This window comes from Periophthalmus magnuspinnatus, chromosome 1 (genome assembly GCF_009829125.3).
Source record: "Periophthalmus magnuspinnatus isolate fPerMag1 chromosome 1, fPerMag1.2.pri, whole genome shotgun sequence".
Lineage (NCBI taxonomy): Eukaryota > Metazoa > Chordata > Actinopteri > Gobiiformes > Gobiidae > Periophthalmus > Periophthalmus magnuspinnatus.
Genome location: NC_047126.1, coordinates 21,005,034 through 21,029,326, shown reverse-complemented (window position 1 = coordinate 21,029,326; position 24,293 = coordinate 21,005,034). Strand labels below are relative to the sequence as shown.

General features: G+C 38.3%; 2 protein-coding genes across 2 annotated transcripts in view; one reads left to right on the top strand and one right to left on the bottom strand.

Annotated features, from left to right (window-relative positions):
• The window catches only part of tmx2b (thioredoxin-related transmembrane protein 2b), a 157,917-nt gene that overhangs the window by 126,495 nt on the left and 7,129 nt on the right, over nucleotides 1-24,293 (bottom strand). The gene's annotated exons all lie outside the window — the stretch shown is intronic.
• Nucleotides 3,966-22,632, top strand: zdhhc5a (zinc finger DHHC-type palmitoyltransferase 5a). The gene is given in 14 exon segments (XM_033972359.2): nucleotides 3,966-4,329; nucleotides 6,482-8,218; nucleotides 12,398-12,519; nucleotides 13,059-13,216; nucleotides 13,817-13,989; nucleotides 15,079-15,181; nucleotides 15,912-16,003; nucleotides 16,566-16,587; nucleotides 16,589-16,693; nucleotides 17,174-17,282; nucleotides 17,784-17,893; nucleotides 19,764-20,536; nucleotides 20,538-20,741; nucleotides 21,836-22,632. Coding segments are annotated over 13 exon segments (2,361 nt in total). The 5' UTR covers nucleotides 3,966-4,329; nucleotides 6,482-8,054; the 3' UTR covers nucleotides 22,062-22,632.

The window sequence follows — 24,293 nt, the reverse complement described above, 5'->3', positions numbered from 1 at the left end:
CTCCCAGCAGCTTTGGGCTTTTTTATATAAATATTATTTTAAAGAAAGTTCATGCTCAGGTCGGTGCTTTCCTGGTAACAGAAACAGGTTGAGTGAGACTATACAGGCGCAGACTTTATGAATGTAATTGTAAAAATGTATGACTCAGACCTAAGAACACATTTGGATCTGTCTTTATATCAGTACAATACAAAAGATTAGTAGAGTTTAGTGCTGTAGAAATCTGTGATGCTTTCCCATATATATATATATATATATATATATATATACATATACATATATATACACACACACACACATACATATACATACTCACCCTCCGCAAGTGGTTTCATCCCCTTTTTCCACACTTGGGTTCTGCTTGAAGGTTCTGCGCAGTATCTTTGCTGTTAATAGTACTGCACTTTTCTGGACTGTGATGTCTGATGTTTTTCCTGGGATCTGATGTAGCCACTCCTCCAGTTTGGGGGTCACTGCCCCGAGTGCTCCGATGACCACGGCCACCACTAATGCCTCCACCTTCCAGGCCTACTCCAGCTCTTCTTTGAGCCCCTAGTATTTCTCTAGTTGCTCATGTTCCTTTTTCCTGATGTTCCCATCACTTGGTACTGCTATGTCCACCACAACGGCTTTGCTCTGTTGTTTATCCACCACCACAATGTCTGGTTGGTTCGCCATCACCATTCTGTCAGTCTGTATCTGGAAGTCCCACAGGATCTTGGCTCGATGATTCTCCACTACCTTTGCGAAGGGGGGGTTTCCCACCTTGACCTTGGGGTCTCTAGTCCATACTCTACACAGATGTCTCTGTACACTATGCCCCCCACTTGTTTATGGCGCTCCATGTATGCTTTCCCTGCCAGCATCTTACACCCTGCAGTTATGTGCTGGATTGTCTCAGGGGCCTCTTTGCACAGCCTAAACCTTGGGTTTTGGCTGGTGTGGTAGATCTGGGCCTCTATCGCTCTGGTGCTCAAGGCCAGCTCCTGTGCAGCCAAGATGAGTGTCACTGTGCTGTCCTTCAGTCTAGCTTTCTCAACTCATTGTTAGGATTTCTTGATATCAGCCACTTCTGTGGCTGATATCAAGAAATGATATCAGCCACAGAAGGACAAGGCCCATGCAGGGCCTTGTCCTTCCATGATGGTTCCTCCAGCACCTCTTCCTCGGCACTCCACTGTCTAAGACATTCGCTGAGCATGTTATCTGTTGGGGCCTTGTCCTTGATGTACTTATGGACCTTGGATGTTTCATCCTGGACAGTGGTTCTCACACTCACTAGTCCTCAGCCTCCATCCTTGTAGCTCGTGTACAGTCTCAGGGTTCTGGATTGGGATGGAATGCATGGTCAGTCCGCGTCTGTGGTCTGTATATCGTCCTTTGGCCAGTTTATGATTTGTGCTAGGTATCTGATGATTGGCAGGGCGTAGCTCTTTTTTGCCTGGGTCTTGTTCTGAGCTGACTTGCTGCGGACTTGCCTTACTTGTCTGAGGTATTTGGTCGTAGCTGCTTTCCTTGTTCAAGGTTGCCATTTGCTTGTGAGATACTAAGGTACTTGTAACTGTACTCAATGTCTGCTATTGTTTCTGGGAGTGAGACCCCTTCTGTGTGGACTACCTTCCCTCTCTTTGTCACCATCCAGCTACACTTCTCAAGCCTGAATGACATTCCAATGTCTGTACTGTAGATCCTGGTGGTGTAGATCAGTGAGTTGATGTCCCGCTCACTCTTAGCGTACAGCTTGATGTGATCCATGTGACTGATGGTGGCCCCATTCCTGAGTCAGTATCCATAGCCAGTGTTGTTGATGATTTGGCTAAGGGCGTTCAGACCTATGCAGAACAGCGGTGGGGACAGTACGTCTCCTTGGTATATGCCACATTTGATGGTCACTTGTGGCTTGCCATTGGCCTCAAAGGTGGTTTTCCACAACCACATTGAGTTTGCAGTGAAGGGTCTTAGAGTCCTGTTGATGTTCTACAGCTCCAGGCATTCAGTGATCCATGTGTGTGGCATTGAGCCATAGGCTTACTTGTAATCAATCCAGGCAGTGCACAGGTCTTTTGGGTTTTGCAGTCTCGGGCGACTGTTCGGTCTACCAGGAGTTGGTGTTTGACTCCCCTGGTATCTTTGCCGATGCCCTTCTGTGTTATGCTCATATACTGATCCATGTGCCCGCTCATCTTAGCCACTATGATGTCTGACATGAGCTTCCATGTTGTGGAGAGACAGGTTACTGGCCTATAGTTGGATGGGTCTGTATCCTTTGAGGGGTAAATGCACGTTTTTCCATGTTGTTATGTGTTGTTGTCATGCATTATACATGTCGTTATGTGTTCTGCATGTTGTTGCCTGTTGTTATTACGTATTATTATGTGTTGTTATTGTGTGTTGCGTGCAGCTGTTACGTGCAGTTGAGTGTTGATGCGATGCTGTAAATAAACAACTTGTAACTTGCTCTAGCTTCTTGCACTTTGACTATTTTGTATTATTATACTGTAATACTACAAGTGGGAGTAGTTTGTAAGACGTTTCTAAGTCACTTTTAGTGGTGGCTATTTATTGCTTGAATAGTAATATGTAAATTGTGTCATTTATAAGTGCTAAGTAAAGCCTCATGACAAACTGTGCCTTACAATCAATTTTGGTGGTTATATAACAATATTTCTGTGTTCTATCACTGAAATTTAAATTAAAAACAAGTGAAAATTTGAACAGCTTTGTCCATCACTGTGTATTTGGGTCATCCATAAAATAATCTATTGTTGAGTGGAGATTGCCCCTTTAGCTTGTGTGGTCCCAACTGCAGAGGGCACACTGTGTTGTTAGCCTGCTGTATTTGTGTGTGGGCTTTTTGTTTGTGCTGCAGAGGATGAAGAGTTGATTGAGTGGTTTAACCCTTTGACCACTGCCAGGATTTTAATCTTCTCTTTTGTGCCAGTTGGGCAGCAGAGGGTAAATGAGAGTAGACATCATTGTTTTCAGACATTTAGTAGGTTGTAGCTGTATATAGCTAGAGAAGAAGCATTATTGTAGTGTTGTAGTAGTACTACAGTACTCCTAAAAGTTTTACATTTTAATAGTTCTAATAGTATATTACAACAACAGTAACCTAAGAAAAGTAACGTTATACCTTAAAGGTAGCATTTACTCATTTAGGTCTCTTTATTTACTTGATTAGAAGTTTTGTTGCCACTGTCAGTGAACAAAATTCACAAACTAGGACCATGCTTTGGAAATAAAGTACAATATAAAACAATTAAAAAAAAAGTAATAATGGTAAAATATTAACTATAATAAAATACAAGTATGCATTAGAAGAAATAGTATGTTTCATAAAGGTATGCATGTTATATCAAGCATGCTGGTCTACAGAATAAGATCACTTTTTAAATGGTTGTAGATCTGTTCTGAGCCAGCATACGTTACTGTGTCGGTGGGTCACATTAGGGATTAAAACCTCATGTCAGAAACAGCTTATGTGCCAGCCAATGCTTAGCAACAATAAATTATATTACCACCAGGGATTATCTTCTTATCATATCTGTCAACAAGTCACTCAGCGTAGACTAATATTTAGCCAGTTTTTAATATATTAATTAGGTTAAGAATTAATAGGACACATCAAGTCGAATAAATAAACACTGTCTTCAATATTTTTTGTATATATTAGCTATTATTGTGTATTTATTTATTTATTTAGTCCTTTTTCAAAAATGCATATAAAACAGCATAATCTTAGCTTTATCTGTGTTGTATATTTTAATAATATTGCTTTTGATTCATTTTGTACGTAATTAGAGAGAATTTTATTTTTTTTAAAACCCATTATTTACTATGATTAAAACGCTTACCCATGAAAGGAGGGATAAGGAGGTTATTGGCCAATCAGAGTCTTAAACAAATTGATTGACATTAACTTTGTCCAATCAGATGCCTCCCTGGCTGCCGTAACTTGGAGGCTGCGCTATCCGAGTTTTGTTACTAGCAAATATGTCGGCGGCCTCTGGGATTCTCCTTACCACAGACATTACGGACACGGAAAGTACCCAGATGTCACGGGATTGCAGACTTCTGTATTATTAGATCATCCACACCACAGGGGATTTTAACAGCAACGAAGACTTGGTTGTTTAAATGGCTGGCGCTACCTTCGCTTTAATGAAAATTAGCATTGGCGCTGTGTAGCTTGTGGAGAGGACCTTGGCACCGCTGTTTCTTTCTGTTGGATTACGGATGCGAGGCGTTGTCCCTTAACGCCTGGAGCAGTCATCCTTTACCTGCGCGTCCCCATCGCTTTATTTTTGGACACGCATGCACAGGAATAAGGTAAAATTGATGTTAGCAATAAGCCGCTAACCAGAGCTAAGGAGCTAATCATAGAAGCTAACGTTAAACCCCCACACTGAAAAGTAAACCTTAAGTGTCATATTATACCACATTATAACATTTTTTTAGGGTACGCAAGTACATTTATGTGTTTTAAAACGTTTATTTTTATTCAAGCCTTATTATATTCTTGTTCATGTTGTGCGTAATGACATTTATCCAAGATCATCTCTTCCACTCACTCCGCCCTGTTTTTTCGTTTTTAGTTATTTGCTTTCTTAACGAAATAACTTGGAATTAAACCTTAATAAATGAAATTGCAATTGTAGGACTGGTTGACATCTTATACCCACCCACTTCTTTGCGTCCCCCACCCAAGATGCCCAGTACGTTGGTAAGATAGACACAAAATGCGTGTTGCAGCGATTACATTTGCTATCTAAGCTATTTGGCACGGCATCCTATGAGGGTGCACGCAAAATGCAATGTTGTAAGATAAAATAGCCAAAAAGACATGTTGCTAATACTTCAGGCAGGCGTAGTGAACATAATTGGGAAAATGATTAGGTTTTATCTGCTACCAACCTGCTATAGCGTGTATTCAACCATTCATTTGGCATTTCCGTGTAATCCCATTCGTGATCAATTATTCCTTTTAAAGAACCATAGCATTTAAGGACAATCCCTAGATTAAAATGAAAGTGCAAATGCTCAATGGTGGGTGGAGGATGCCCTGTAGACTAGCAGCAGAAGAGCAGCTAATGCGCTTTCTTTACCCGGCGTTGGATGCACTGCAGCGGGCCAAACACACCCAAGGATATGGGGGAAGCCGGTGCTGCCTTTTTCAATGGGGTGCTATTGTGTCTGGGGATTTGAGCATTTGTAGATGGCAATGCACTCTCACAAGACAATGAATGAGCAATATTGGTTTGAACCATTTGTAAATGCGTAACTTTATAATATTTAATAATTATTGGTTATGGAAGGAGAGAGTCCTTGTGTCCATTTTACATAATTGTTGTAGTTGCATTATATGAGAAAAACAGCTATATGCATTAAAAGAGGAACAACCTTTTTGTACAATTAGTACTTAATATACTGTAATTTTGTAAATTATCGGTTTAGACTATAATCACAAAAATGATATTCCAGTTTGACAATATCTGTATTTTTTGTTAAAAATCTTGTAGCATTAACAAATCAATAATGACATTTTTAATATGGTCCTGGAATGTTCCACAATATGGAATTACATTTGTTAAATTTACATCTATTCTTACAATGAGTGGTGTGTTGCCTTTCCACAGAGCTGATCTCTAACTAGGCCCGGTGGTGTTATACCGTCTTATTTAATGTGTAATGTCATTCTGGAACATTTTAGGTGATGCCATAACATCTCCACGGAGATAATACACCCTGAATTATTTTGTAGTTGCTGTATAATCTTTAGCATAATTTGTTTCCCACTAAGAGAAGACATGTTGCTTGTGCCCCATTGTCTAAAGTGATGAATCTGAACTCTGAGAAAATGGGTTTTTGCATCTCATAACGTAATATGTAACTGCTATGCTGTTTAAACTACATTAAGCTACGTTTTCCTCAAATTTGTATTAAGTAAAATTAATCAAATGTGGATTGTGTCATCATATTGTCTGCAGTCTGTGGGAAACTCTGGAACAGCAAAGAAATAACAATGCTTTACCTATTTATTATAAAATTACATAATTGTAAGTGGCTGTTAACTAGGCATGTGACAAAATATGTGTTTCCATTGCTGTGGATTGGATCTTATCCCAGCAAACATGGGATTCAAAAGGAGGAAGAATCCATTTGTTGAGACAAACATCACATGAGAATTTTCAGACACTAGGGCCTGAAGGTTTTGCAATACCAGGAGCGGAAAATGTCATCATAATGTTTGGCAATAACTAACTACTGTAGCTGCAATATCATGATTCAACGGTCAATTAATACTATTTTCAGCATTCTGGATTTTTGGAGAGTTAAGTTCAGACTTGGCTTGACTTGGACATATAGAGGAGGGAGAGTGAATATATGGTTAATTTGTTCATTTTTGTTTAGATAATATTTTAATCTTTGAAATTTTCTTCATAATGTGAGCCTTTGTTTTTTTGTTGTTGTTGTTTTTTAGGTGTAACCATTCCTTCATCTGACTGGATTTCAATTGGATACACGGACTGTAGCCTACCAACACCTGCTAAAATCCTGGTTTACAATTCCCTATAAGAAGACAAATCAAGCCAAACTTTTTATAATTAAGTTTTGTTTGTCACTTATGAACTTTGGGACTTTCCTCCAGAGGGATGGATTCCTAAGGGACTGCTGTGGCTGGGTGTTATCCAAGCCTGACTGCTCCAAGCTGGGCAGTAAAACCAAGAATTTCCCTGGAGGGAACTATGGAGAGAAATTTAGCTCGGTGGCTAACGTAAATAGCATTAGTCACTACATACAGACATTTGAACAAGTTGTGAGTCATTTGAACTTCGTACTTTGTCAAACTTCAAACTTGATCTTGAAATATTTATCATGGACACTAATGGATTTTCTCACAGATGTTTTGGAAAATGAAGGGACCACTATCATCTGCTAATGTTTGCACTGTCAAAACAAGCACATTATTATTTTGGAGGGTGGAGGGAGAGGTGGTGTAAGCAATCCACCTGCAAAGTATAGGCATGCCTCCACGCAGGAAAACTAGGCTACTCCACTGGCCCGTTCAAAGACTGCTGTTTTTAATACGAATTTGGCACTGCAAAAGTTGTGCCGATATTATCAACTAAGGACTTATTTTGTATTATTTTGCAAGATATATTTTTCTGCTACTGCTGAAGACTTCATTTAAACAGAGAAAAATATTAATTTGTCATACATTTGTTTTGCTACTTAGCTTCTTTACTACTTTGCTGCTTGTTTATTCTCCATGAAGCTTGCAACACAATAGAGCCATAAACATCCCATCATTTGAAAAGTAGATGCCAAAAGGGTAATTCAATCTTTAATTTCATTTTTACAAACTTATTATAACTAAGATAATTGACTAAAATATTTTTTTCTTGAACCTTATATTGCTTTCATATCAATTCCTCTTTGCCACAACTGAGTTTCAAAGGTGAAGTAACTTGTCAAACCACTTACTAACTATTTTAAGCAAGAAAGCTGTCGCCAGTGTCTACATTTGGTAACACTATTTGTCTATACAAAATTTTATTTGTAATAATTTTTAGGATCAATTTATGCACTATTTTTTTGCTACTTAAAGCACCCAAATTTAGCAGTGCTGTTTGCCACTCATAACTATATTTTTGTTCATATTTGTATACAAATTGTTGTCATATTACTTCCAACACATTGCAGTTTTTGTCAAGCCAACTTTTCAGTATTTTTTTTTTTCCACTTTTTGATATTTTTTGTTTGTTGTGTGCCCAACCCTATCAAACTGTTTCAAGTGAACAATTTTTTAACCCTTTTTTTTGCCTAGTTTTTATTTTTAGATTTTTTTCTTTTGCAACTCCAGCATCCAATTATATGCATCCATTGATTTTACTTGTAGCAGAAATATTTGTTTAATTGCATTTTTAAGACTCTTTTCCATTTTTTTGGCCCCAATCCCCTGCAGCCATGTTTGCTCCTCACCTGTTTTGTTGTGAATGACATATAGCCCACCGCCATAGCTCCAGCCCCCTTCCAGGCTCAGTCAGGACGTGATGCCAGGAGGAGGCAGCAGTAAAGGGGGCCGCGGTCCGTCCTCATCCCCTCTCCCTCACACCGGCGTCCCAGCTCCCAGACCCCTCCGGCCCTCACGCTATGTCCCCGTCTCCGCAGCAACCTTCTTCCTAGTTGGATCCACCACACTGTTCTTCTGCTTCACGTAAGTCTTCACATATTAGGTTTGATACCTTTTTTTAATAACACTTATGTGTTCTATTGGCTTTAATTCTCTTTTAAACATGTTTTTTTGTCTGCTTGGGATAAGTATTTTACATTTTCTCAAAAATAAAACTCCAGGTATGTATTTAATGAGGGGACAACAATATAACATGGTTAAAAGCTTAATGTGTGTTCTTGACTATTCATAAGTCATTCATGCATTGGATTTTTATTGCACCTTCCAAAATACCCAAAGTATTTTACATTATGTGTTCACTCCATACAGTAATGGTACAGCTGCCCTGGAGTAGACTGATGGAAGCGAGGCTGCCCTACTGCGCCACTACCTCCAATGCTCATGCACACAACACATTCATACTAGGCAATGTGGGTGAAGTGTCTTGCCTAAAGACACAACAACAGTATGCACTAAAGCCACTGCTGCCCCACTGTGGCACCTACTATTCCCAGCGGTCTCCCACCCCAATACTAACCAGGTCCAACCCTGCTTAGCCTCTGACATCAGATATGGCCATCTTCTGTTGTGTCTTTGGGCAAACCTTCCATGTGCAGTATATGAATGTGATTGGAGGTGGTTGAATGAGAATTCACACCAGCCTTGAGTTACCTCTGAATGAAGGGTTAATGACTAATGCATGTCGTTTTAAAGGCATTTTAGTGTCTTTAAAAGCTCTATAAAAGGCTGATGTGCTATGTAATGTGTAGTGTGGGTAATTGAATGTATCATGAGACATTAGAGCGCCTGCACCCACGTGACTAAATTTGTCTAATTCATCTATGGCTTGATTAGCTGGTAGCCCGTTTAGCTGCAGAAACACATCTACCAATAGTCTGGAGCTTTGTAAATCTGGTAAAAGGCTCAGGTTTCTTCTACACTTAGAATAATCCACAATTTCTTAAACTCCAATAAAGTATGTGAATTACAGCAGACATTGTATGAGAATTTTCTGCTGCGACCACTGCCAGTATGGGGTTTTGAGGTGAATGCCGGGATTGAGTGACGAAAACTGCAGGAGCCTTATAGTATAACCACTGGGTACAAATCTTGGGACAAAAGTATAACAGCTGGGTACAAAGGTTGGAGGTTCAATGTCCATGTCTTTCCCAGTTACTGTTGTGACATTTCACACACTTTTGGTGTGGGTAAAGAGAATGGCAAGTTTTAAAAATGTGTACTTTGAAATTCTAGCACTTAAAAGGCTTTATAGTCAACTTCTGAGTTGAAAAATCTATCTTTTGAATGGTGAAAGTTTTCAAAATGGGACTTACATGAACAAGAATTTGAAACCCTTCAGTAAAACTGTTAACAGTGGGGCTGCAATGATTAATTGTAGTCATATTTTGATCATCATAATCATCCTCTGAACTGTACATACTCTAAAGACCATTTTATTACAAACACAGTGACATTATTAAATATTCCCTGTTCCTTCAGTCATGATATTTCAACCTTTTTTATTTGGTTAAAGACATGTTCTGAAAATCAATATAAGTAATTTAACAAGTTGACAAAAAAAAAAAAGAAATTGCTGACTAACTAGACAACTACTAAAAGAATCATTAGTTGCAATCCAACAGAACATTTTGTGTATTTCCACTTTAGCTGCTTCTGAGACCCTTGCACTCCTGTCAGGTCCTGTCTTTGTCCTGTTGAGTCACTGCTGTATCAGGCTGTCATCACTGATCTCACTGACACCTCGTTGTGGGGATGCAAAGGATCGTGGGAAGAAAGAGAGGGAGAGAGGGGGAGATAGAGGCGCGAAAACAGGGATGGAGAGGAGGGAGGAGAGAAAAGTAGAGGGAGAGGGCCCGAGAGCAGGGGGTGGAGAATAGAATAAGATGTAGAGAAAGAAAGTTTTGGGTGTATTACATTTATTTATAAATGTATTTTGATGGACATTACAAATAATAAAATGATTAAATAGGGTTATGAAAATTATTTAAAATCAGATACTAAACTAGATACTCATTTAAATAAGTATGCATACTTACAGGGCAGAAATGAACCTCTTTAATAACTTTAGAACAGACATGGCTAAACTACAGCCCGGGGGCCACACACAGCCCTCTGGGCTTATTAATCCAGCCTGCCAAATGTGAGCAAATTATATTAAAATAGCTAAGGGTAAACCTTGTTCAATTTACCTTTTTAACAAGTTGTTGATCTTTTGGCACTTGGTAAAATCTGAGTTTTTCTGCTGTGTTTATTTAACTGAAATTTAATAAATAAATTATTAATTTAATTACTGCATTTGGAAAACAATTTGTACAATGAGTCTTGCATATTCATGCGTTGCTACATGTTACAGGCCAAATCTCTAATGTAATATATACATATACATATCCTGGCCTGGCACCTCTGTCAAATTTTAGAACCGATTGAGGCCTGTGTATCAAAAAGTTTGCCCACTCCTGCTTTAGAATGTTCTTGAATTGAATTAATAATTTGTATGACTCCAAACAGATGCCAGCCGAGGAATATATTTAAACTAGTTTTTGTGTTATAAGTTTGCTCTTGGGTTATTGTGTCAGTGGCATACATTTTTTTCAGTATTAAAGTTTATCATCTATATTTACTTCAGCACTATACATGTAGGCCTGTCACGATAACACATTTTGAAGTGGATCGTGGGAATTTCTGCAATACATTTTTGATTTTACGATATAACCATTTCACATATTGTTGCATTCTTAATAACTACAAACCCTTATGATATATGTTTGGAATGTCTGTAAATGAGGGTGGTGCATATGTGCTGTGTAATCAGCTTGTGTTGTGGGGTCTGATGCCGGAGCTGGATTAAAGCTGAGAAAATAGGCCACATCTGCCACTCTCTGAAGCCTCAACGCTGTATGAGTCTCTGCCACTATCACACAATTTTTTTTTACTAAAACAAAGGTAAAAAAATAAAATAATAATAAATCACACTATTTTTCTTAAAATAGATTGATGAGGATTTTTCATTTGATTTTGATTAATCTTTTTTCTTTTCTTTTTTTTAATGCTTTCAATATTACTTTCCTATTTTTGAAAATACAGACTTTTAGTTCAATTTAATTTCAATTTCATTTAAAACAACTACAGATCACCAAAGTGCTTCACAAAAAAGTGAAATGATTGAATTGCACAGCTCTGCTCAAGGGGCACTACATCTGAGGCCATAGGTTCAATAGGTTCTAGTGCCATGACTAGGTCTATAATTAGATGACCTTATCATTCAATAAACCAAAGATTAAGCAATTATTTTTACGGTGTCAATATTTATTAGGGATACTTTTTCTGTGTCTTAGTGAGAAATGTTTTCTGTACTTTGATAAAAGTTTAGGTATATAAGGTTGAATAAATAAGTTCTATGACTCTGTGATTGATTTACTGCACTTCAAGTTACAGGTATTGTACATTTAGATAAAAAAAAAAAAATCCTGTCAGGCTTAATTTATATATGTGTGTATATGGCACTTCAAAAATTCAAACGTTATTGTGGCAGGCCTAGTTATCGCTAACAATTAATTTACTAATTGATGTGGCTCTAGGTTGCATTCACATTCTATAGTTTCTTGCCCTAATGTCAGATGGAGGACAGGGGCCTATATAATGCTATGGAAGATTAACTGTTTTTGAAAGATATATCCCAACTTATCATTTACAAATGGTGAATCCTATTTGTTTTTGATTTGTTCCACAAACTTGCCATATTAATCTTATGTCTTAAAGTCCTTTCTATTGGCAATCACATGTTTGGGGTTGAATAATGGCAACACTTTCAGATGCTATTAAGAAAAAATAATTTAACTTTATTTGTGCTGACAGAGAAGACTTTGAACTCTGTGCCTTGTGGATATTCCCAGTAATTAAAAAGATATTGGCCATAAACCAGGTCAAAATATAATTTCCTTGGAGAGCTTATTGCTTTGCCTGGACTGTTTCATTATGGCATTAAACGTCTCTATCTTGCATTATGCAGTTACAGGTGCTTTTGTTACTAAAAATTACTTTGGCATGCATTCTTACTATCTGTGGGCTTGCTTGTAACTTGGCCTGCTGTTATTACCACATGCTTCATGTCTATGCTTGTCTCCACAGAAACCAAAAAATTTACATGATGTTCCTATAAATATTTTCTATTAAATCTTTGTCTCTTTATATCGCTTGTTCCAGGTGTCCGTGGCTATCTGAGCGGTTCTCAGTTGCCGTGCCCATCTACAATGGCATCATCTTCCTGTTTGTTCTGGCCAACTTTTGTATGGCCACATTCATGGACCCTGGCATCTTCCCCAGAGGTCAGTGCCATTTACAGAGCTCAAGCGTAATAGCAGCTTTACACCTTATGTGGTTCGAGACTTGAGCAGACAAGAAGTGATTCAAATCAATGTGTGCAGTGTAATATATTTGCCATGATCAAGAACCAACAATTGGTTAGTTTGATTGGTCACTTGGTGCAGACTCAGAGTCACCATTTAAATTGTATTATTGTCATATATAGCCCAAGTCTGAAATCACATAGTATATATATAAACCTGGCAAACAGGTGGCGACATCAGCTTCTGCCCCATTCTGGCATCTGTCAACAACAGAAGGGGGTTTGATCATATAGTGATATAACACAGTATAATACAATTTTATATTACAAATAAAGTTAGTGTTCATACAAAAAACATCAAACTGTAATGAACAGAACTCTCCTCTCTGGTGTCCCTGTTACCTCTCTGAGAAGGATCAGGACAAAGGTGATGACTTTCACCCTTCTCTGTATAAAACATGTGTGATATGCCTTATTGTATTGACTTCTTTGTTCTGTTGTCACTGTCTTTCTCTCTAGCTGAGGAGGATGAGGATAAAGATGATGACTTTCGCGCTCCTCTGTATAAGACAGTGGAGATCAGAGGGATCCAGGTCCGAATGAAGTGGTGTTCCACGTGTCGCTTCTACAGACCGCCACGCTGCTCCCACTGCTCCGTCTGTGACAACTGTGTCGAGGTGCTTGCTAAAAAGGATTATTGGTGGTAGAAAATTTGCTAAGCTTCCCAAAAATAAATAGATGTCTTAAAAAAAAACAACAGCACAGGCAAAATTTCTATTTACTTATTTAGTTGTACAAATTATGTAATTAAATATATAATATATATATATATATATATATATATATATTATATATATATATATATATATATATATATATATATATATATATATATATATATATATATAAATAAGTAACTGATCGATAATTATTGGAAGTGAGTGGTAATTCTACTATTCTGACTATTTTGTCAACTAACCTAAACTAAACAAGTTGTACCGGAAGAGTGATCGATACAAGATTTCAGAACATTATTTTGTATTTGATCTCAGTTTTAAAGCGCCATATCAGATCATATACAAACTCAACTCAACAATTGGTCACTAAATTAAGTTTCGGATTCAATTGATTAAATTTGTATGGTAGTCATCCACATAATTTTTGTCAAGATTAAGAATAATAAAATAAAAAATAGCTATCATAAATTACACTATAACTACAGTAACCCTGGATATTGTAAAAAAATAAATCTAAATTCTTAAATTGTTCCATTTCAGGAGTTTGACCACCACTGTCCTTGGGTGAATAACTGCATTGGTCGGAGGAACTACAGATACTTCTTCCTCTTCCTCCTCTCCCTCACGGCTCATATCATGGCCGTGTTTGGGTTTGGACTCCTCTTCATCATGTACCATCGACAGAACATCGACCGACTACACGCCATTGTCACGTATCCTTATCAAACCAACTGCAATGCTGAACAATTATAATCACTCAATTAGCTTAAAGGTATGGAGCCTGCTATCTTACTGAACTAAGATGTTACAGTCATAACTGAACCGGAGTTGCCAGTGCAGGGCTCCAGAGTGAGATCATTTTGGCTGCACATGCGTCTAAAATTTGGTGCGAAAAAAACTGTCCTTGGATACACCAGTGCGCCTGACAGATCCTCATCATATCTTTTGTCCTGTGTCCTCTCTCCTCATCATAAATGTGGATTAAGTTGTATAGAACACATGATCATTTTAATTGACAACTAAATGAAAAAAGCGTTAAATCACTTGCTCTGTCCTCACCTCTGACCAGAACGCTAAAGGCAGTTGGAGCTGAGGCACAAAGCTAAATGCACCGCGGAGCTCATACGTTTTTTCATCTATTTGTGAATGAGACACAGTATTTACATTTTAAAGAGCATCAAACCTGTAGATCCTCCACACTGTGTTTAGTTACATAAATCATTTGAGGCTGCCGATGTGCAAGGTGTAAAAGAAAATAAAAGGCAAAAGACGTCAAAGATCAACTATTGAAACTGAAGAGGTCTGACTTTGCACTTAGTATAGTGAACTCTAGATGCTTAAAAGCACAGACCTCTCACTCTGACTAGTTTGTGAAGCCAATATTTATTTAATAGCTTTTTATGAATTAATCTTATAGGCTTCAACTTATTCTGTTTTAACTTAAAGAAAATGTAAATTCTTAACGTTATTTGACCAAATAAACAGCTTTCAATAGATAATGCCAGTAATTATTGAAATATTATTTAATAAGTGTGTAATGTAGAGTTTAATAAGTGTATAGCATAGAGTATGAGTAGTATACTTGAGTGAAAATAATTAACAAAGTTATTTTTTATTTTGTCTTTGTTGTAGAAGTAATTTTAGGACAATTTAATATATTACATTGGCTTAAATAAGCAGTGGGCTTTGGTTCACTCAAATCATGTTCTGGTGCAACCAAATGAAAATATTGGGTGCACTCAAATTTTATACATGTAAAATGCTTTATGTATACAAATTTTCTCCTTGACCCCGGTCTTCAGTTTGGCTGTGATGTGTGTAGCTGGTCTGTTCTTTATCCCTGTGGCTGGACTCACGGGGTTTCACATAGTTCTAGTGGCCCGAGGGAGGACCACCAATGAACAGGTAAGATACTTAAGCGTATTTACTAACTACTGTGTCTGCATGAAATTGATTATCAATGCAACAATGTTTACATGGCCATTATTTTCAGTCAAAACATTTAATAAAAAGAGCATATTTTAGTATTTCTAAATGGAAGAAAACATTATCAAAACTTGGGTCTCAAATACGTAATGAATTGTATTTGGTAACAGATAGTACACTCAATAGTTAACTGTTAAAGCACCCTATTGTGCAAAATGTACAGAAAAAAAAACATGTCATAGTTGTTTTCCCTTCTCTTTTACTGTCTCGAAGTTGTATTTACCGTAATTCATACATGTTTGAATGATCTTTATTCTTCTGCATTCAAGACATCATCTCTCTGATCTGTCCTCGTTTTTACTCCCATCGATGTACGCTCACTGCTCTTTACTTACTTTGTTCTTAAACGGTGATACATGTAGGATCCTGCAGTCTGTAATAGCCATTTCAGCCGCAGCTATTTATAGGAAGGGACGACAGCATGTGGCATTTTGTTGTGATGAGCTTTACGGCAACCGTACGGTACCGTAAAGGTGCAGGTGGTAATTGTTTTAGATCAGTTGTTTTAGATTTCAATTAAAAATGTCTACAATTCAACATGATTTTTAACAGATTTCAGAGGTTATCACTCTATAGCAGGCGAAGGCACAATATGTTTACTTTAAATAAATATCAAAATATCAACTGTCTTATTTTCTATGTGCTGCAGGTCACAGGGAAGTTCAGAGGAGGAGTTAACCCTTTCACAAACGGCTGCCTCAAGAACGTGTCTCATGTTCTGTGCAGCTCACAAGCTCCCAGGTACTTTTATTTTTTTATGTGAGAAAGACATAAAGCAATTTGGCATCTTTTACATAATATTATTGTATATGTGTTTTATAAAATCCAAGTCTAACAGTATTTACATATGGCTGTATTAAGTTTTTAAAAATCCAGCCATGAAATATACCAATTTAAAACCATTTATGCCATTACAGATGATTTTATCTGACCTGTAACTTGGCCTGGTGGGGGACACATCACTTGTCTCCATAGAAATAAATAAGTTCATAAGTGGAGTATTCTCGGAAAGGCAGTAACATATTTTTACTGGTGTGGGTAGACATTGTCGTAAATTTAGAAATTATATTTTGACTCTGAACTTGAGCTGAAAAGACATTAATAGTGCCCTTATTATTCCAAAGAATCAAAATTAAAAAAAGTTAATAATTCTTTCATTGTTCGTTCTACTTTTTTTTTTTTTTTTTTACCATTTCACTGTATTAAAATTATGTATTTTAGCCCAATCAGCTTACCACTTGATACTGTTAAGGTTCATGATTTAAGATTTTTGTGACATAACAAATATTACTCTTTTCTGCAGATATTTGGGGAGAAAAAAAGGTTGTACAAAGTGTATGTGTGCAGCCTCCATTCTTAAGACCCCAGCTCACAGAGGCTCAGCTGGCGGCTAAGATCCTGGACAATGGGATCCAGGGAGAGCTGCACAGGGTAAGGACCATAAACATGATAAAAGAGCAGTGCTTTGATAAACAAATACTATAAATGGAGTTATGAGACCCACATTCAAATCTGCTGCTGGTTCATTTACATGAGACCAGCGGCAGGTTAAACAAGGTACTCTCTCCTTTTATTTTTATTCAAATACTTCAAACCTTTTAAAACCTAAGATGGAGTTAGTGAAATGTGACTGAAAATATGTTATTTACTCTATATTTTAATTAATTATTGGTACCCCTGATTTAAAAAAACAACTAGGTTTATGCTGTTTGAATCGTAATAATGTATGCCATTTTCACCATTTCACAATTGGACTAAATTTTGTCTTGTTATAACATTTGTATGAAAAAATGACAATTCTAATATTTCTCACAGCCTCCTTTGCTCATGTTCAGTAAACAATGCACCCATTTTAAACCTGCCAAATTTAATTCTGTTAACAGACCACTTCTTTTCTTTTGTGTGTTTCAGTCAAAGTCGAGTCTGGAGATGATGGAGTCCCAGTCGTGTGACGCTGAAGCTCCTCCTCCTCCCAAACCCGAGCTGAGGTACCCGGGCATCAGCCGCGGAAACAATGAGGGTAGGTCTCTTATGGACAAGATTGTGAATAAGCACATTATAAATGGACATGCTATTTTGTCAATGGACAATTTCATCAGCTGTTGGAAGCTGAGCTGGGTTGAGCCTGGTTAGCACTTGGATGGTAGACTATTGAGAATACCAGGTGTCATACAGTGGGGCAGCAATGGATACTGTTGTGTCCTTACGCAAAGCACTTCACTCTGAATGTGCCTTGCTCAACCATAAACATCCTTGGTGGAGCAGTCAAATCCACCGACTCATCACAGGTTGTTGGTCTGGTCCCTGCTGCCAGCGTTGAATACTCTCATTGTGTCTTTGGGCAAGACATTGACACACCAATGTACAAAGACAACACCAAATCTGGAGTGAATGAATAATGCATGAAATTGTGTAGTGATTTTAAGTCTGTAAAATATATCATATGCTAGTCTTATAGCACTTTTCCATTGTAATTACGTGAAATTAACTAATGTATGTTTTTTCCTGTATCCTTCTCCAGAGTGCAGCCTCTTGAACAAAGCCCCTCCCACTCCCACCATGTACAAGTACAGACCCACATACAGCCCTGGGAAGAACCACACAGCGCTAACACACGCTTATGCTAACCAGGTATTGTACTACTCTGCAGTTACAGAACAGGGATGTCATAGTCAATAATAGTTTTTGGAAGAAACTCATTTACACAAGCTAATGCCACACAATAGAACATTCCAGGCAATGACAATGCTTTTTTTTACCCAGATTGTACCTCTTAATAGTTGATAATTTTTTTTTGTTTTGTGATCTAAAAACTACCACTTTATTATGACTACACCTTTATTTATAGCCTTAATAAAGCATGAACAAAGACATAATTCATAATGACGAATTAGTTTATAAAAAATGATTTGGGCTTCGTAACTAACTACTTGATTAAGGGGTTAGGAGTTAGGGTGTTAATTAAGTACTTACTAAATCTGAATCATTCTTAATAAACTATTTTTCATTATTAAGGCTCCATAATTTATTAGGCCTTATGCTGCATTCAGACAACGTGAGGGGCGTAGGGTTTACAATCAAAGTCTATGGGGGGTGCACATCTAGGCTCGTCCGGCATTTCCGCTGTATGTTTTGAGCGTTCAAGCGTTCTTGAGCATCAACGCCAAAGTTGACAAAACTGAACTTTGTGTCCAACAAGAGGCGTTTGGAGTAATTTTGATGCTGCAGTCTGAACCCAGCATAATAAAATCCATTCTTACTTCTTTCTGTGAATAATTATTCAATCATCAAGTAATCCGGACATCTTCTGTGCAGCCTCTACTTCAGCTCTGTATCATCTGTTTCCTTATGCTTTGATGTGTGTGTGTCTTTTATTACATTTATGTCCAGTCTAATAGATGTCCATGCCTTTTCTTTTGATTTTCTGTCGGCCATCTTGGTTTGGTTTCTCAGTGGCTTTCTGTTGATCCATATCAGTAAGTGGCTGAAGCATTTTGTCCCCACCTTTTGATTTGATTTTATTTACTTAGGTTTTTACTCACCCCTATGTTTTTGTGACTGTAGACATTTTTCACAGTATTACTCCTTGTTAAATATCCCCATATATTCCCAATAATCCCTTTTGTAGAACTTGTGATTTCTGTGTTAACAATAATCACCAAAATGTGAGTACTGTATGACTTTGGGCACCATTTTACTAAACTTAGTTGTGTTTCCTTTAAATTACATTATCATTATGATTGGTGGTGGAAGAGTGGCAACTGATCTGTGCCACCAGGCTCTCTGACCATCAGTCTGCCCCAAGGCAATGGGGAAACAAAACAGTGGAAAGTGTATATTTATTTTATATGGAAACACATCTAACCATATTGTCTAAGAGACGCACTATGTAACCTTCTGTTGGATCGTGCCCCAGATATGTCCACCACTAGTTTGTCTCCATGGACATTTTTGTTTCTCCTGGAAATTTCCACACTATATTACATTTAACCTATCTATTTTTGTCAAGACAAGCAAACTCCACCAGCCCCAGTTCCATATTCAATCACAACAAAATTTGAGCTTTTCAAGGTATTTTCTTTGCGATAGAACGCTTGTTATCGAATAAATGCAAAATACATATGTTTATACCATACTGTGGAACATTCCAGGCAAAGAAAAAATATCCCTCTCCCCCCCAGAAAAGTTACATAGTGCACCTTTAATCAAAAACACCAAATTAAAGAATTCAGCATTAAAATGCTCACAAGGGCTTCACACTGACTGAATTGGCACATCTGGGTATCAGGGCTGTACTATCACTGTGTTCTCAGTCTCCTCTCCTTGTCTCCTTCCCTCCTCCCCTCTCTTTGTTTGCTCTCTCCTTCCCCTCCTTTTTTCCCTTTCCTCCCCTCTCTTCTATGTGTCTCCTCTCCTCTATCCTCCTTCCTCTTTCCCTCCCTACCCCCTCATCGCCTCCATTCCTCTGTCCTTGTATCCTCTCCCCCTTCCTTCCCCACAGCTGAGCCGAGGGGAGAGCGTTGGCAGCGCCCGTGACTCCTCCTCTTCCACCTCCTCCCTGCTCCAGTCCAGTCAGCAGCCCGGGTTCCGCTCCCAACCCAGCCTGGACCACCCCCCATCGGAACGGCCCGGGGCCAACGCAGGGGGTGGCGAGAGGCGTGACACGGGCAGAGACTCTGGCATGCCCGGGTACACTTTGGGCGGGCGTTCGTATCCTTCGTTTTCGGATGCAACCGTGCTATCTGCAGTGGCTAGCTCCCGGTCCTCTAGCTCTGCTGCCACTGCTTCCACTAGCTTCAAGAGCTTAGCCAATCAGACGCCGCCACCTCACCAAGCAACGCGCAATGGGAGCCTATCCTACGACAACTTGGTTACAGATGAATTTGAAAAGCAAGCGCCCAATTCTACAACATCTGTAGCAGGAGAAAGAGGAGAGATTTCAGCAACTTCTGGAAGGCCCTCGCCATTTTTAACCACCCAGCAAGCGGTTGAAATGCAGTCACCGCATCATCATCACCACCATGGACACCACCATCATCACCCTCCGCCCTATCTTCATCGCTCCTCTTCAACATCTTCGTCACCACAATCCGCCTCAGAGCGAGACATTTCTCTAAATAACTCTGCTCCTCCCATGTCGGCCCCTCCCCACCACCTTCACCACCACCATCACCACCACCATCATCATCACCACTCGACAAACAGACCGCCACGTTTCGGCGTTGCTCCTACTCCCCACGCCTACCCCTACCGCACCCGCTCCACAGATACCCCCCCCTAGTGGCAGTGGCACACCAGCGCATCCTCCACGCTCGCCACACGCCCCACCCCTTGGTAAATCATTGTCCTATTCAAGCGCTGCTGCAGCCGAAATGCAATACAGGCTAGTGCGGAAGGCGTCTGCGTCGGCTAGCGCTAACGCAGCTAATGCAGGAGGGACAGGGGGGATGGGAGGAGGAGGAGGAGCACAAACTTCGAAGTGAGTATACAAGTCCCATTTGGATTTTGGGATGTTTGGGGTTTTTTGCTGCTAAAATCTTGAAATTTCCTACATTTTCCTGCTCGCCTGAATCCTCCTGACTGCCTCCTCTGCCTCCCTCTTCCTCTTCTCCAAAACAAGCTTTCCTGTGAGTGCCTCTCTCTTCCCTTTGCTCGTCCTCTGTCCAGTTTTGGCATGTTAAACTTGCACATGCTGTCTGCATGTTCTGTTTTATTGAATTTGTTACATTTTTGTTATGGAATATAACTGTGAATTTTAATATTTGGATATTCTGTGTGTATTTTGTGTTCATATCAAATTTTTTTTTATTTTACTTTGTATAAAATACTAACTACACACCAACATTTTTTTCCAGTCATGACACAAAATTAATAAAAAACTGAAATGCACAAAACATTGGAGGTACCATGTAAGACAGAAAATTACATTGCATGTGTTTGTTAAGTTTTATGTTTTGTCTGACTTGGCTCGGTTCACCATACAGTTTCAAATCTTTATTAATCTACACAAGATGTTCAAAAATGGTATGTTGGCCACACATTAGTTCCTTATTGTTTATTTGATAAGGACAAACATAGTGGCACTGTAGTTGCTGTAACAGTTGTTATGGCCCGAAAGCAGTAACTACCGGCAATTCTAATTTGATTCTAAGACGTATCTACTTGTGCAGTTCTCCAGCAGTGAGACTAGTCCTGGCCTAGTCCTGGCCTAGTCCTGGCCTAGTCCTGGCCTAGTCCTGGCCTAGTCCTGGCCTAGTCCTGGCCTAGTCCTGGCCTAGTCCTGGCCTAGTCCTGGCCTAGTCCTGGCCTAGTCCTGGCCTAGTCCTGAAAATATGCAAGAAGGCTGTTTTTCATCTGTAGTCCTGTTACAGGTGTTACTGTCACTCTCAAACCAAAAGACATAAATGCAACTGTATATAATAGAGGAAAATTACAAATCCATTACAAGTCATTAATGACCTTATTTGTAAATGGTGCCAGTATTAAAAGCAGTGCACTGAATGTTTCTATTTTTTGTCCACTTTTTTGTTTCTGTCTAAATTTAATTTTTCTCTTATCATTCCACTAAACCAGGGATGAACCGATCCCAATGAAGCCTCTTGGATGGACCAATGGTGGACAGGCGCTGTCCTCGAGCTCCCCCCCTACCTCTCCCTCTCACCCAATCAGCGTCTCTGCCCGTCCCGGAGTAGCCTATCCCGGTTCAGCACTGGCACAAAGTCCCGCCCACAAACCTCAGGCCGGGACAGTCAAGAAAGTCACGGGAATCGGAGGCACCACTTATGAGATTTCTGTTTAAATTTTACGGATTTAAATACAGAAGAATAATAATGAATAACTCTGTTGCTTAAAGACAGTCTTAAAAGCTGCTGATATCAAGTGACCAACGTGACCTTAATTTCAACTTTTTTTCCATTGGATTTGAACAATTTTTTAACCGTGCTAGTCGTTATGTCTATGGCAATTGCATGGTTTTGTCTAATATAAATTTTGTTTCACCACTGCCACTAGGAGCTCTAAACCCAAAAACTACCTTTTAAAAACAGCTCCTATTGGCACTACGTTTTGTCCTTGGGTTTTTATTACACAACATTGATATACTATGGAATCCAATCATCAAAAAAACATTAAAAGGGCTTCCCATAGTTAAAAAATGCCAATGTTTTGCATGGACTTATGGTAATGCCGCCCTAGTTGTTCTTACTCCACAGAAGCTGCTGTCTTGCCCAGAAAAAAAATTAAACATTAATTTTTTGAAAAATGCACAAGAAGCAAGATTTTTTGGGGGGAGTGTAGAGTTGGCATCATCTTTATCAATGGACTTTCTACAAACTACTTTTTAAAACTGCACTTTCAACTCAAAAAAAATGGAAGAAAAATCTAACTTTTAAATGCACTGGTTGATCTGATTTGAATCCCCAAATGATTCCTAGATGTGAATATGTATGTACAGCATTCTGTCATTTTTAAATGTCAAATTTCTTTTTTAGAAATTAGTGGCATTCTTCTATGAACTGCAAGCATGCATTATTACCACCCACAGCCACTACAGGTCGCTGTGTCTGACGTGGACCACTTTCTCTGTTGAACAAACATGATTCAATTCAATCAATGAATCAATGAAATGTTTGATTTATTTTATTTTTTTTGTCTTTTTTTTTTGTCTTTTTTTTTTATTGCTTGGGTCCAAATCAAAAGGCGTTTTTTGTAGAAAATTCTTGGATCAATTGCCTTGAAATTCAAAGTGTTGTTGTTTTTTATTTCACTTATTTAATTTGTTTTATATGAATTTTTATTGAAATATAAAGTAGGTGAAGAGATTTTATGCAAGAAGCAGAATTGACCCATTTTTGAAATCTTACCCTGTTTTATAATGTAATAGGAACTGCTATAAATGAAGACAAAATTACAATTTGGTCACAATTTTGCTATAGGAATTTATTTTATTCCCCTAGTCAATACAAGTTTATAATTAGGGAAGAATCTATAACGTTCTTTATTTCAATTAAATGTGCGTATAGTCCAGTAAATTGGGAATATCTGCATTTTGTAACTGCAGCTGCCTTATGGAAAAGCAAACAGGAACAGAAATTTTGTTTTTTAATGTGCATTTGCATAAAAAACTTTAGTGCCCAAAAGTGTCAGATTATATATTACAAAGCCCAAGTTACCAACAAATTAAATATTTATTCACAATATTAAATCTGTCATGCATTTTTGGTCTGTGGTGGCCAACTCTGAACCAATTTCCACAAGAAACAAAGGCAGTCCCATCTTCCTGTTTGAAAAAGAAATTAAAGGGCATGTGTGAAGGCCGTGAAACATGGAGCTCAACAGTGGATGGAACTTTATTGTTCTGGAGTCAAATTCCTTTAAATTTATCCTATGAAATTAAGTGTAAGGTTTGTAAGGTCTGATGGTGGCAAATGGATTACTAAGGGAAACTAATGACTAATATACAGCACATTTGAAGTTATACATCTTAAAATAGTAAAAATTATTGCATTTCAACTTATTTTCCATTTTTCAAAAATACTAAGACAAGAAAATGCCTAAAGGAAGACACAAATATGAATAAAGTTGACTCAAAAATTAAGGTCACAGTATGTAACTTTTTTGCCTAAAACAGACTAAAAATAAAAGCATGTTTGTTTATTTTGACTGTGTTTATTGCACTGTAAAAAAATGTCCTTACTGAGTGGGCTTGCATCTCCACAAACTTGACTCTTATTTGGCTTGGAGAAGAGTCTCTTCCCGCATGTTTCCATGGAAATGTTGTTCCTGTGGCTATAATGTTACAAAGTCTGGTTTTACTTTTTATTTCCATGGAATAATGCAGGTGACGTGCCACTTCCAGAAAGTTACATGCTGTACTTAAGAAATACACCTGCAGAGGGCATCATGTGCCACTAGAGGGAGCTTGTGTAACACCAGTGTAACATTCACCACAGTTTGAGAAAGTCTGACATAGCTAATTGGCCTCCATTGTGTCTTCAAAGTCTTCATATTTTTTATTTATTTATTTTTGAAA